The sequence below is a fragment of the Citrus sinensis genome, chromosome 5 (assembly GCF_022201045.2).
Source record: "Citrus sinensis cultivar Valencia sweet orange chromosome 5, DVS_A1.0, whole genome shotgun sequence".
Classification (NCBI taxonomy): Eukaryota; Viridiplantae; Streptophyta; class Magnoliopsida; order Sapindales; family Rutaceae; genus Citrus; species Citrus sinensis.
The window spans coordinates 8,394,980-8,410,711 of NC_068560.1; the positions used below are offsets into that span (position 1 = coordinate 8,394,980).

General features: G+C 30.5%; 1 protein-coding gene across 1 annotated transcript; it reads right to left on the bottom strand.

The window, feature by feature from the left end:
* Positions 1–9,069: 9,069 nt before the first annotated feature.
* Positions 9,070–12,031, bottom strand: LOC102618884 (coumarin 8-geranyltransferase 1b, chloroplastic-like). Its single transcript, XM_025095771.2, has 12 exons — positions 11,866–12,031; positions 11,448–11,788; positions 11,253–11,336; positions 11,072–11,146; positions 10,740–10,823; positions 10,547–10,636; positions 10,228–10,329; positions 10,048–10,143; positions 9,869–9,940; positions 9,660–9,755; positions 9,455–9,559; positions 9,070–9,330 (listed from the first exon to the last, which is right to left on the bottom strand). The coding sequence occupies exons 1-12, from the start codon at positions 11,921–11,923 to the stop codon at positions 9,289–9,291; spliced, it is 1,245 nt and encodes a 414-aa protein (XP_024951539.2). The 5' UTR covers positions 11,924–12,031; the 3' UTR covers positions 9,070–9,288.
* Positions 12,032–15,732: the final 3,701 nt, after the last annotated feature.

Sequence of the window (15,732 nt, forward strand, 5' to 3'; positions counted from 1 at the left end):
ATACCTACCTTGCTTCTGGTGATCATATAATGCATGTTGGATGAGGAAACAAGTGGATGGCTAATTATTGGTATTGATAGTGATTCATTAGGAGCAGAATCAGAAGTTGATGTGTGAATAGGTGGGGAAATAGCATGTTGTAATTCTGAAACAATTACTGGCTATTCAGGATGAACTGAGGGAGTAGAACTACTACTATCAGGACTTGCAGAGTTGAGATGATCATTGCTGTTATTAGTGAATGTATGTATAACAGGAAGAGTGGAAAGTGTATAGATTTGTTGAGGGGAGTATGAACAAGATAAAGAATGAACATATTCAATTGATTTGTGAAAGACTGAATCTGTAGAGTATAGAAATGTATGCTCATAAAAATGACATGCCTAGCTATATAAAGCTTTCTTGAAGGATGTAAGCATTTATATCCATTATGTGATGTACTATAGTCAAGGAAAAGACACTTATTAGAATGGTAATCAAATTTGTGTTTGTTGTAGTCTCTCAAATAAAAATAACAGGCACAGCCAAAAGATTTGAGCATGTTGTAATCAGGCTTATGATTGAAAACCTTCTCAAATGGAGTTGAAAGATTAAGAACAACAGATGGTAGCCTATTAATAAGGTATACTAATGTATGAAAAGCATCCCACATAAACTTGAAGGGTAGTTTAGAGTGAGCTAATAAAGTCAATCTGATTTTAAATATGTGCTTGTGTTTTCTCTCCACCAAGCCATTTTGGTGATGTGTATAAGGGCAAGAATGTCTAAATATAATTCTAGATTGATTCAAGAAATCAGTGAAAGACATATATTCTCCCCTCCAATTAGATTGCAACATCTTAATGGTTGTGTTAAATTGATTTTCAACTTGCAGTTTAAAAATTTTAAAGATCTCTAAGGCATTAGACTTGCGTTTTAAAGGATAGATCCAAGTGTATCTGCTGAAATCATCAACAAAACTAATGTAATAACAGTAGCAATCTCGAGAGATTACAGGAGAAGGACCTCATAGGTTTGTGTGAATAACTACAAGTACTTTAGAGGTTTTAGTTGAAGTGGAAGGAAACTTGAGTCTATGAACTTTACCCATTTGACATGCTTCACAAGTATGTTGAAGTGCTTGTTAAATTTGATGAGTAATAAAATGATCAGAATTGATATGTTTGACAATATGCTGAAAAATATAAGCATTGGGATGACTAAATCTATTATAAAGAAAAGTAATCTTATTGACTGATGGTTTACATGAAGAAATAGAAGATTAATATAAGACTTCAAGATTGAGTTATTGAGTTTAACATCAGCAAAAGCAGAATTGATATAACAACATGACAACATGGACAATGGTGTACAAGAAGTAGTGAAGGAAGAAATATTATGAGATAAGAAAGAAGATGGTTGTTGTGATGATGACGACCTGTATACCATTTTCCATGTTGTCATATTGTTATATCAATTCTGCTTTTGCTGTAGAAGTACATGCCCCCTCAGAGAATCCTTTATATAGCAGATGTTACTAACAAATTTAATAGATAAGTGATTATCAGATGTAAGTTTAGAAATGCTTAGTAAATTATTTGTAATGGAAGGAACAAGTAGAATATCTTTAAGTGCTATTTGTGGGTGATGGTGTTTAGTATTTAAACTTCTAAAAATAAGAAATGCATCACCAATGTGTGTTATAGGCAAACCTTTTCCATTTTCCAATGATGAGCTGATCAGAACCACTGAACTCTTCTATGATATTCATAGTAGTCATGTTATTAGTTAAGTGATGTGTTGCTCCACTATCAAGGTACGACCCTTCATCAGATGGCCCTTCGAAATTTACAGCATAAGCAACTCCAGGTGCAGAAAATGTATTAGGTGTATAAGCATGAGAGTCAATAACATATGGATTTATACTAGATGATTGATATGGAGAGTAATTCATAGCATGAGAGCCAACAACATATGGTCCAAATTCAGTATATGGTTCAAAACTAGTCATATAAGCAGCCTTTGATCCTTTTCCTCTACCAAAAGACCTTGATGAAGGTACATAGTTTTCAATGTACCTATGCCAGTATACATCAGCATTATGACTAAATTTATGAAACATTTGGCAAATAGGGGTATTGTCACTAGATTCAACAGTAAATGGGCCATAAATTTGGTAAATGGATTTGTTATGTGATGATGCCTTATGAATTTTCATTTGTGGTGAGTATCCTCCGCCAAAATTATTACTACCATTACTATTGGGAAATCCTCTAGAATAAGCATGAAAGAACATTCCTCTTCCGCCATTGTGACTCTTGTTTCCAACATTAAGATGTCCATGATATCCACCATATCAATAACCTCCTCTTCTGCTATTACCCCTTCCTAGAGAATAGTTTGAATTAACTATTTCATAATTTGCATTAAACATAGACTTAGCACTTTGATTATGTTCCAATCGAGCCTCATGTGTTAAGAGCCAAACATAAGCATCATCATATTACATTTTATCTGCAGTGATGATAGAGTCAAGATCTAAGTAACCAGGTCCCAATCCATTTAACACTTGCATCAACAAATCTCTTTTTGACAAAGGACTACCAGCACAAGAAAGTTTATCAACAAGAATTTTAACTTTCAAATAATATTCTTCAACAGTCATGGACTCTTTTCTAAGCACACTCATTTCATATCGAAGTTGCATAACCTTGGCCTTAGATTGAGCACTGAATTGCTTTTCAATAGATATCTACACGTCACAAGATCTATCACAGTTAAGAACTGAACTCAAAATACCTTCACTTATAGTTGATAAAAGCCAGCCAAGAAGAGTTTGATCTTTAGCTTGCCAATTAACATAAGTTAGATTAATGATTTTCTACATCGATCCATCATATGCTATTTGATTAATGTATTGATCTAGTATGATCTGAGCATTAGATATGAATTCTTCAAGTTGATTTCCTTTGATTGAAGTAAGAACTTGTTTTCTCCATAGTAAGAAATTAGATCGATCCAATTTTACTAGAGTACTGAATGAAAAGGAAATTTGTGAAGCTTGAGCAACATTTGTGGTGTTTAGATTTGATGTTGTACTGCTTGAACTTGCCATATTGATGGCTCTGATACCATGAAAGAAAAAGAGATGTTGTTGGTTGTTGAGAAAATAGCTCAAAAAGAGATGTTTTTGGAATCTGTATTATTATTATTATTCAACTCAATTTGTTACAAGAATACAATCTCTATATATATACATCTCTTAAGCATTATTATCATTACTAATTGACAATTAACTATTAACTAAATACAAACTGAAACTTCAACATAGAATACACATTACGTTGTAACAAACTTTAACGGTTTATGCTGAGCTGTCATCTTGCTTACTAACTTCTGACGTCACAATTCTATTTTCTTTCTTTAGCTTAGACTTTTCCTTCTTCTTTTGTATGAAATGAGCTTCCTAAACAAAGGAGAATAGAAAAGAAGTAATCTGAAGACAAGATGGAAATTTTGTAAACTCCCAAAGGGAAAACATACCATTTTTTGAGAATTTCAATTAGTACGCCCTATTTTCCCTAGAAATGTTTTTCAAAATTGAGGGGGCGCTTGCTCCTTTTAGTCTTTAATATTTCATGTAGGCCTTAAGCAAAATGCTTTGATACCGTATATTAGAAATGTATCCTCTACTTATTTTACCTTAATTTACTTTTTAGTGATAAAATCCTTCTCTCATGCATAAGCCCTCATTTTTTTATGGACACGTTATTATGTCATTTAGTTTAACAAAATTAATACAAATATGTTATTTAATCATATGACTTTATAGTGAATTTAATATTAACTCTATTAAATCTTATGGCTCAATAACATGTTCGCATGAAATAAAAATAAGGGTGCATGCATCTGAGAATTTCTATTTAATGATATACTTTACAAAACATGTACAATATTAGTTGTGTATTGATTAAATATATTCATTTTTTTTAACCAAATCACCAATCAATAAATCCAAAAGGCCAAATCAAAAGGTAAAAAGAGAGGAAATTTACGAAAATAACCATAATACTTTAGTAAATTATAAAACTAATCACACAAGTTTTTTTTTATCAAAACTAGCCAAACAACAAAAGTTTGAACCAAATTACCCCTATCAATCTCATCCAGGCTCACCAAAATCTCTCACTCACCCAAACTTCTCACCTATCGCTAGCACTATAGAGAAAAATCAGAGTTCATCATTGACGGCCAATCTCACTAGAATCATGTTCAACAACACCAATTCCACTAAAATCACGTCTAATAGAAATCAAGATCTCTGAGATCAACAATTGAAGTTCAAAAACCCTAGGTAGCAATTTTAAATACATGTTTTATTTTATTCTTGTGTTGTGTTGTGGTTGTGTGTTATTGTTGTTGTGGTGGTGTTGGTGGTGGTGGTGGTGGAGGTTGTTGGTGGTCTTGATGCATTGTCAAAGTGTGTTGGCGGAAATATCTTGCAATGGGTGCTAACCAATTCGTGAAGATTAAAAAAATGGGTAGCACCCATTGCATCAAATTTTGTGCGACAGGCAAGTCGTCGCACCAAGTTTTGTGCGACAACTCGCTCAATGAACAAAAATTCAGAATTGATAAAAAATCAACTTGTCACACAAAATTACAATATATGCGATGTCTATTTTTTGGAAGTCATAATTTAGGTTACATGTGTCTTTTTTGCATATAATATACTATTTCGATGCTGGCAACAAAATGAATCAAACTCGCAACTTTTTTTGCCAATCTCCCCCATGACCAAACAAAAAATTTACCTCAAGTTATGTGTGACAGGCACTTGTTGTGACCGTTTTTGTGATATCCATATAAAATATGTTGTATATTCACTTTATCATGTTTTTTTAGTATGTAACCACATTTGTTTTGTTTTTTTATAAATATTTTTCAGGTTTAATGGATTCAATTGTACTTCAATTTACACGTTGCGCGATTTCTGTCCAGTGGGCAGCAGCAGCCATCCAACACCCACAAAATACATACACAACAACAACCTCACCCATCCCACTCGCAACACAACAACCTCACCTACCACCGCCATCAACAACCACAAATACTCAATCTATCACCACCGCCACCAACACAACACAACAACAACAACACAAAATCGCAACACAAATTAAAAAATAAGTAATAACTCACCTAGGGTTTTGAATTTTAACCATTGATTTTGGAGATCTTGGAAGATTTTGAATGTGATATAGGTGATCTCGGCCGCCAACGATGGACTTCGATGCCGCTCTACTTCGTCAACGATGGATAAGGGATTCCGGTGATAAGCTTTCGGTGAGAGGAGGATTTGGGCGAGATAAAAGGGTGAGAATGAGAGGGATAATTTGGTGCTCAAACTTGGGATTTGGCTAATTTTGATTGAAAAAAAAAATTTGGGGGGTCAAATTTAAAAAATACAAAAGCATTATGGTTAATTTCGTAAATTTCCCTAAAAAGGATCAACTACTCAGCTATAAGGACAAGAAATAACAGCTATAAATATATAACGCTGGTAAAAAAACCCACATAGCTAAGGAAAATTGTCACTCTCTTGAAATAAGAAAAACTAATAAAATAAGTATAATATCAGTTAACGTAGACTAACTTTCGGATGTTGCCTATTGATTTATTAATTGGGATACGTTAGGATCACTGTCTAATTCTTCGATTCCAACTCCATTTATTTGGTATGATAATCCCCATTTTTCAAAACCACTTTAACAAGATATTTAATCAACGATTTAACCCATATATTCAATGTAGAAACTATTGCTTTATGTTCAAACATGGAAAAAGTTACCCACACACTAGACTTGCTTAAATGATTACACAGACCCTTTTAATTTAAAAATGATTGTGCAAATCTTCTTTTTAACTATTACACTGTTTCATTGCAGTTAAAACTTTGATAATAAATACAAATACGTACTAAGATAAATATAATAAATAAAATAAGTCATAAATTCAAATAAAACATTAAAATAAATATAATTAATAATATAACACATATATGGGGTGCAATTTATTTTTAGTATTAAGCTATTATCTATATATGCTGACAGATTTTATTATACTTAATTCCATTAATCCAAAAATTTCTACTTATATAGATCTAATATTAAAAATAAGCTATAAAAATATTATAAATAAACATATAAAATATAGTTTTTAAGAAATTTTGAATGTTTGTGAAACAGTTGTTTTAAGATTAAGACAAATTTGAAAAATTAACTTTTAATATTAAAAAATAATTTATAAAATATATATTATTATACATATTAGTTCATTTTCATATTATATTTTTAGGTTATTGTAATCAAAGGATATAATAATAAAAAAGGGGTCTATAATCATTTATGAAATTAAAGAGATTTATGTGACTATTTTAAAGTAAAACTTGGGGATGTGGGTGGCTTTTCTCCTTCATTTTTTTTAAACTTTCCACATTTATTATTTTTTTCCTTCATTTTTAAGTAAAACTTGGGGATGTGGGTGACTTTTCTCCTTCATTTTTTTTCCCAAACTTTCCACTTTTACTTTTTTTCCCCTTCATTTTTAAGTAAAACTTGGGAATGTGGGTGGCTTTTGCCCTTCATTTCTTTTTTCAAACTTTCCCATTCATTTTTTTTCAAACTTTCACATTTATATTTTTTTAATTTTATTATTCACCCTTACATTTTTTAACAATGTGGAAATGAAAAAGATACTATGGAGAAACAAAGTTTCTGAGCAATGAAAATATTATTGATAATTCTTAATAAACAAAACTAAATTTTTGGGCTTTTTTATACTAACCCTACCTATCGCGAATTTACCAAAATATCCAAACCTGAAATATTATTTTATATTAAAATTCTCCGAGTCTAGATAAGGAAAAAAAAACAAATAGCACCTAAAATCTGATACCTAGAAAAAAAAAAGATAAAAATCCTAAAAATCCTAAAAGCAATAGGAAAAGTAATAACATAAATTAAAATGAAAAAACAACTAAAAAAATAAACAGAATTTTTTGTTCGACCATGGGCAGAACATCGTAGAATTTACAAAATATTATTTATGAAAATTATAAAAAATGAAAAAAAAGCTGAATTTGATTAAAAGTGCCAATCTCAACTCCTAGGGGTCTAATCGAATAGTTCTCAATTTTTTTTTACTAACCAACAGATTTAGATTTCGAAACATTAGTTTAGGCTCCCCCTCCAAAAGAGTAGCAAAGCCATTAAGGCACAAGCTGGGTCAGCTGTCCCCGCTTAGTCAAAAATTTTAGAAGGCATTTTTTCTAGTTCAATTAAGTTATAAATTTGCCCCTATTGGACCAGTTAAATACATTGAATTTAGGTTCAAAATGTATTACAAAAAATTAAGTTCAAAATTTATTTTTAAAATCACACAAATATTTGCACACATATAATTCTGAATAAAAAAAAAATTGATATTTTATAAGCTTTCTTCGTTGTTTGTATGTACCGGTTATAAATTCTGCCTAAACTATTTTGATTTTCTGACTATGTTGTGGCCCGCTTGGCACCACAAAACTTCTTCAACGAATGATGCATGGGCTGGGTCAAACTTGGTCGGATTTTGTACATTTCGGTAAGGCTTTGTCTCGGGCCAAGCTTTTTTGTTCGGGCTTTAAGGGCCCAGATTTATATTTAAAAATGAAGGCCTTTATACACCCCTTAAAATGCCTATAAAACTTTTTAATTGAAATTACCTACATAACTAAATTCAATTTAATTCATTCCTATTTTTAAATAGAAATTCAATCAAACACTTAAATAAATTATTCTTTTAATAAATACTATACACTTAGTCTATTTCACAATTTATATTTATATTTTAATAAAAAAATTTATAGAAAATTATAGTAATCAAAAGTTACGAAAATATAAGCTATATAACAAGAAGAAAATAATTTAAGATTTTAAGATTTGTATGTATTCTATAAATAAAAATTTTTAGCATAATAAATTTTATGAAAATATGATTAATTTTAATATATGGGTTTGTATTTTGTAAATTAAACTGAGAGTATTTGAGGAAATAAAATTCGAAAGGACCATTATAAGAATATAGAGGTGTATTAAAAGTGGATTTTGAATCCGCTGCTTAGTATACATATTCTCAACTCTTCATAATCATCTGCCAAATGTGCATGTATAGTAATATATGGTTAAGATTTAATTAATTTTATATTTTTATCTGATAATTAACAATTGTATCTGTCTAAAAAATTTTTAAAAAATGTCAGCTCAGCACTGAATTTATATCCATTAAAAGCTCAGCTCTATTTAAAATTATGTTAAATGTTTTTTATTAATAAATATTGACAAGAGATGACCATGTCTTTCACGCACAAGCGAAGGCTAATATATATGCAGTTACATTTAACGAAAGATCCCAGACCAGGCGGCCTTCATAATGCAGTCCTTTTCCGGAATCATTGACTTCGTAGTAATCAACTGATGCCAATCAAAAGAGCGTTCAATAAAAAATTAATTGAACTGAAGATATATGCCAATCAAAATGTGCCAATCAAAGAAGAGTATGAGGTTGTAGGCCATACTGGCTTCAACCAATCAATGTTGGCTTGCTAAGGTGGAGAATTTTGCAATTGGGAACTCACTAGTTGCTAAAGTCTATTAAGGCTAGATAAACACGTAGATTTTCATGCAAAATTGGGGAGCAAACCTTCTGCTATTTGAAGTATGCATTTATAACTTATGAATGGTCAAGATTTAATTGTTTCTTAAAAAAATTACTCTTTTTTTTTTAATTTAATCCATGTTAAATATTTAAAATAAAAAGGTAGCACTAATATTCATTCATTTATCATTGAACTGCATGAAACCAATAGTACAAAATTTACGCTAAATATTAAGTAAAAAATTTAAGTTAAAATAACTTCACCTAAAATTAGGATTTTTGTTCAGTGTGTTTATTTTTATTTTTTATTTTTTGTTAATAAAGATTCTCTCGTTCTGTAGAGTTTACAAAAAATGGCAGTAAACTCTAGATTAAAATATTAGTGGACTGAGGGTGCCAAATTAAGTCAAATATTATAATATTACAAAATTTTATTCACCCTACTCCTCATGGGAGAAATACAAAAATTTTAAATACATAATACAACGACTGCTTAAATAAAGAACGACCACATTTTCAAAAAGCTTAAACAAAGAACGACCACATTTTCAAAAATGATGCCACTATCACATATCTGTCACAGGAATCTGAACCTTTCTTTGCCTGCCTTCCTTGTCATCTTAGAAAATGGATAAGGATGTATTCAACATAATTTAACTGCAAATACAACAACATATTTATGTTAGAAGTTAAATCACTAATTAAAAAAGTAACTAAATTACGGAACTTGATTGGATTTAACCCAATAATCACAATTAAGGGAGAGTAGTCAATCGCTTACCTTCCAAATCAACATATAAAAACCAAATGTTGATTCAAAATTATCAAGATCAACTTTTTTAGATTGAAGCCACAAAATCAACGCGAGTATGCCGTGGCCAATTATCTGCAATAAATTTTAAAAAGAAATCATTAATTAGTTATAAGTGATCAAGATCATCATCACATTCACATTCAAACAAAATATACAAGGCTAAATTTCTTACAGAGACAATCTTGTTTATCATGAATGATGAAGAAGCACCGGATATCATAGCACCTCCGTAGGCCACTAACATCATATTAACACAAAGCGGAAGCACCTTTTGAGAAAAAGAGAAAAAGAGATTTGTAAGCCAATTATTATTATTGTACTACGATTTATATTATCTAATTCTGTTTGGTGTTGATGGGAATAAATAAATGATCTACTGACTTTTTCTTTCCCTAAGAGGACACAGAGTGTTTTCATGCCAAACTTTCTGTCACCTTCTACATCTGGCAAATCCTGTTAATAAATCACATAAAGAAGTAAATTAGTAACCATCCGTTATTTATTAATATGTATTATTGAGAATTGATACACTTACAAAGTTATAAACTTGAAATTATTACCTTCAGAAGTCCGTTTACGAATGCGAAGACAGACATGATAGCGACCGTAGAAATTAATGGTCTTGTAAGTACGAAAGGTCTACCAAGCACGTATTGCTGTATACATAAATCAAAATTAAGTTATTGCGTGGGAGCCAAATAATTATTTATAATACGAAGAAATCATATATATGTGTATACCTGCATGTGCATACAGAAAGGTAATTGAAGTGTAAATCCCATCAGAATCACAAGAGTGAGTGGAGCCATAAATGTTTTTGACTTCCACCTAAGAAAAGGAAGCTGCAGCCAAGATTAAAAACAATCATTTAGAGACTATTAATTTTCATTTACTTAAAGAGGTATATTAGGGAATAGGGAGAAAGTACAAATCATTTTTTTTAATTTAATTTTTTAAAGATTCTATCTTTAATAGTTAATTAAAAAACTGTTTAAAAACCACTTAGTCAGACTAACTCCTGAGAGCATTTTAAGCTAGACATGCAATTGGAGCACTTACTGGGAGGGAATAAGCGCATCCACATAGAAAGCACAAGATTTGGATCAAGAGAAGTGGTGGGGATCCCGATATAATTGCCAAAGCGTAACTCTGAAAAATTGGGAACAATTAATGAATTAAAAAGGTTACAAATTAAATGGACTTAAGTTTATTTATTAGAGGATTGTAAATAGTTTTGCGGGCACTTGATTACCAAGATTGCGCTTCCTATACAAATCGCAATTGCAGTTCCCATTGATAAGTCCCCGGAAGCAAGCGGGAGATACGGCTTGTTAATCTTCAACAACGTTAAGTTTATTTATTAGCAAAAACAAACAAACAAATAGATAAAGTATATGAAGCGTCAAAGGAGCATATATATAATATCTCAACATATGCATGCATGGAGTCATGGTCAGATAGGATTGTTCGGATTTTATAAAATTCGAATTTAAACTAGAATCAACACTATACAACTCTAATTTTAGTTTAAATTTAGAAAATCCAGACGTCTGGACCTGAGCATCATTTTATATTTATATATACCTTGTCTATTTCAACGTCACAAATCTGGTTTAATGCCGTCAGAAAAGTGTTCATCAGTAATGTGGGCACTATGACCTGAAATATATGTCACGTTGAATCAATGTTATTCAAACAATCATTTCCGAAGACGTAGTTGTAACTTTTATTAATTCTTTCTCAGTACTTAACAAACAATATCTACCTTCAATATTTCAATGAAAAATCTTGGGGTCAAATCAGCAAGACTTTGTAATGGAAGTAAAGAAACTGATACAATCCCAAAAACCTGTAAAGACAAAACATGGACCTCATTTCTGTAAATCTAGAAAGGATTAAAAGAAAAAAGAAGATGAAAAAACTTCATATCATTATTTGTTCTGTATAAGAAGCAACTCACAATGTTAACCCAAGTGTATGAACGAACTAAATGGTTGATTGCAATGAGCTTCTTCTTGAAAACTTCCAGAAAGCTTAAAGCTGCAGCTACTGTATTATCATCCTCGGATTGTAACGCATAACCATCATGCAACGCCAAAGGAACGAGCTGTTTGTTCAATGGTTTCTGATGATTTCTTTTGCTAATTATACCCTCATTATTGAGTGCAATTTTGTTTTGATTTGGTATATGAAATGATCTTTGGGAGGAGCATTTGATTGATGAGGACTTGTTGCTTGGACTTGTGTTTGCGACGGCGCCGTGTCTTTGTGTCAGTGGCGATGCAGTTGTTTTAAAGCAACCTGAAGATGATTAACGTTCATAAAAATTATTGAAGAAGAAGACCAGTGATGGCATTTGGGGTTACAAAGAGACTCACCAGGCTGTTGCAAAGGATTGAATTTTGGAGAGAAGTTTAAACACTGCATTTGAAGCATGGTTGATGACTTTGCTCTGTTTCTTCCCCCAAGGCCTGACTCTCCGTAGATTTGCTCTGGTTTTTTCGGTGGAAAGTCTTGGAAAAATTACCCTTATATAACGCTCCACGGGAGGCTAGGTATGGACCCCCATATAATCTTAAAATAATTCTTCACAGCCACATTTGACTCCATTATTGTATTTCCTATATGAGAAAGTGCGTTAGATTCAGGATCTGTACGATTGACTTGAAATAGTTAAGCACTTGCGTTTTGTACCTTACATTATCTTGGTCGTTTTTTTTTTTTTTTTTTGAGAAGCATTATCTTGGTCGTTACAGACCATGAAATGACACCATGCCCCATTTAGTTTTGTCAATACTCAATGGTCACCTGCACCTCCATTTCCATTTACTTTCCTATTAAATCTAGCAATTTTAGTTTGAAAGACTGCTGTACATTTATTCCCTTTGAATTGACTTTTACGATTACCAGAAGAACCATTACGAAAAATATTAGGATTATTTTTTTAATCAATCTTTTAAAACAAAGAAAAATATTAGGATGAATTTTTTTTTAATCAATCTCTTAAAAAAATAAAAAACTATTTTTTTAATTTTTGTTGGAGTAATTAAGTTGTTTCTTTGAAATAAGCTTTTTTTTTTATTTCTTTTAGATTTTTAAACATTTTGGATAAATTTTGTGATTCTTAAAATATGAGATCACAAATTCAATTTTTGTAAAAAAAAAAAAAGCTAAAATATTCTAGACATTTTTTTTAATTTCTCAAAAAAATCTCTTTAAGACATGTCAACAATATTTTTTTTTAAAACACCAATATATAAATTGCCATAAAAAACATGGTTATGTAAAGGTCCATTACTTGAGTTTTTATAAATCCAAAAGTAAGTTTTGTCCCATTCAACAAGAGAGTATTTCGTCCATTGTCAACTTAAATATACTCAAATGCAACGTATACAGGTAGTGTTAATTTTTTTGTCTAAAATTTGAATAGATTTAAATTTTTGAAAGTATAAAAATGTCTAAATACAATTATCTCAATAATATATTTATTTTTTTAATATCTAAATATTAAGTGCCACTTTATTTTTTAAAATAAAAAATATTTTAAACATGGTTATTTGTCATTTATATTGTTGTAAATCAAAACATAAAAAGAGATTAAATTTTATAGTTTAAGAAATAAGTAACTTTATTTTTTAAAATAAAAAATATTTTAAACATGGTTATTTGTCATTTATATCGTTGTAAATTAAAACACAAGAAGAAATTAAATTTTATAGTTTAAGAAATAAGTATATTTAATAGAGATCATTCTTAAATGTAATATTTACTTTTCAGTCAGAATTTTTGAAATGTTTACTTCTCAACCAGATCTTTTTTCACTAAGATAAAAATTATAAAAAAAAATTTTTCTGTTCAAACATAAATTTTTAAAAATCAAACATAAGTTATAAAGAATAAACTAGTAAATTTTAAATCTAAAATTCATGAAATTTCAAACTTCATTCCTTTTACAATCAAGTCCTTAATTTACTCGTTTTTTGCGGACACGAGATGATAATTTCAAATTAAAATGTTCATCTAGTGGGATGAAGAATCTACTCTACTCATTAAAAAAAGGGCTAAATTACGTCAAGAAGCATGTGGCAATTTAAGTGAAATTAAGTTGACAGCGATGGGTAAATATAATCGAATGTTTTATTTTTGGGGAATGAGACAAAAGTGATTTTTTAAATTTACAAAATAATTAAGCAGTGGTTCGTGTCCACGTGGGGACACGGGAGCGAGCAGTCGTAGACTCGTAGCACTCCTACGTAGAATTTTGATTTCAACGCGACACTAGATTGGCGGCCATCATGCATTTGGATCTTATGAATGATTGCTAATAAAAGATTTGCATTACTATTACTTTTTCAAAATTTAGCGAAGGATTCGGTGACTATGGATTATTGATTGCGATAGCTTACCAGTCCATGTTGGTGGGCAGCGGAAAGTAGCTAGATTGGCTTACAAAATATAATGATTTGAAAATTACAGACAGATAAAAAAACGTGATAGTGATTTTCAAAAATCGATGTACTCCGTTTGTACACTTCTTTGCAAATTATTGAATTCAGTCGCTGATACAAGGAAACTCCAAAGAAAGATATGAACAAGTTTCTACGTAGAAGGTTTATTGTATATAAATGGGTTGTGATATTTCTATCGTTCAAATTGTGTAAATTTAATCCACTTTCAAAAGGTAATTGGTAAAAACTCATATAATTTTTAACAATTTCAAATAAATAAAAATTTGAAAAATTAATCAATTAAATGCTCATTAATTAATTAGATTTATAGCACGAAAGCACATTATTTGGACAATTTATTTTATTATATTATAATAAAATAAAATTATGTTAAGAATAGGGTTATCTGAACCTACTAATTTTCTCTCTACATCGTCTTTTTAATTAAATATTTTATTATGTAAATATTTTAAAAAAAATTAATTAATTGACCTTTCTTCTCTTTCCCTTCTTAATTTCAAAAATTTTCATTAATTTATTTAGATATTTTCTTTTAACTATAAATAATTGATACCACCAACTAAGAGGAGCAAATAATTCTACTATCAAAAAATCAGCAACATCAATTTTTTTTCAGTTATAAAAGTTAATGAATATCTTAAAATTAACTTCTGTCAAATAAAAAAGCTAATGAATATCAAGAGAAAAAAATTCTTATGTATAGAAAGTATGCAATAGATATCATAATATTCTAAGAAAGGCCCCAAAAAAAAATGAAAATGAATTCAAAAGAGAGGAAAATTGAGTTCTTAGTTTGCAAGTAGAGAGATAATATAAAATTATAAGGATGAGAGAGAAAGAGATTTATGAATGGTAATTTTGTTATTTTCAGTTTTTAATTTTTTAATAATGAATTTATTTTTTAAATTGGGTTTAGTGAAGAAGTTGGTGAGATTAAATAATCTCACCCTTATGTTAAATAAAAATCAACAAATTTCGAAATCTGACGATTCCTAGGTTGTAGGCTATAGTGTCATTGGGGTACTAGAGTCATAGCTTACAATGATATAATTAGCTATATCACATGCTTGGTAAATTTAGGAATGGAAATTTAACATGGACTCGGACAAACCCGGATAATCCGGGCCGGGTTTAACCCGCACCAGAATAAAATAAATCCGGTATCCAGAATTGATTTTATCAACCCGCATATATTCGGGTTCGGTTCCAGGTTTGGGTAAACCTAAAAATCCGAAACCCAGACCCGGATATACTTATCTTAATATTATTTTTTAATTATTTTTATAATATAAATAGGAAAGAAAAATCAACCATGCCCTAATTCCCTCTTCTACAGCCGCAGCCACCAAACCAAAGCCATTCTGTTCCACTCTCTTCAACTCTTTCTCTTTCATCTAATCTTCATCATCTTCACACTGTCACAGCCGCCCTAACCAAAGTAAAGTATTCTTTTCCTCTCTCTTCAACTCTTCTTTTCATCAAATCATTGTCGTCACTCATCATCGCTTTGCCACCTTCACCGTGTTTCATGTTCATCATCATCACTAGCTGCCGCTTGTCTATCTATTTCATGGGTTTTGGTCGATGTTTGTCCGCCTTTGTGATTGCAATCGCGGCTGTGGCTCTGTGTTCTTCATCATCATCATCAACCTCCATTCGTTACTTTGCCGGATGCGAATCCTTAAAGTTTGTAAATATTGAATCTGTGAATCGTTAGTTTGAATTGTAGATCTATGGTATGGATTTGTATTTGTGAATGTTTTATTGCTTTGAATC

What these genes read in the sequence shown, in the direction of transcription:
- LOC102618884 (XM_025095771.2), bottom strand. Translation starts at nt 11,923, where the DNA reads ATGCTTCAAATGCAGTGTTTAAACTTCTCTCCAAAATTCAATCCTTTG. An exon ending in TCGTAAACGGACTTCTGAAG is followed by an intron (nt 9,941 to 10,047) that starts GTAATAATTTCA and finishes ATTTATTAACAG; the next exon opens with GATTTGCCAGATGTAGAAGG. An exon ending in TGATAAACAAGATTGTCTCT is followed by an intron (nt 9,560 to 9,659) that starts GTAAGAAATTTA and finishes AATTTATTGCAG; the next exon opens with ATAATTGGCCACGGCATACT.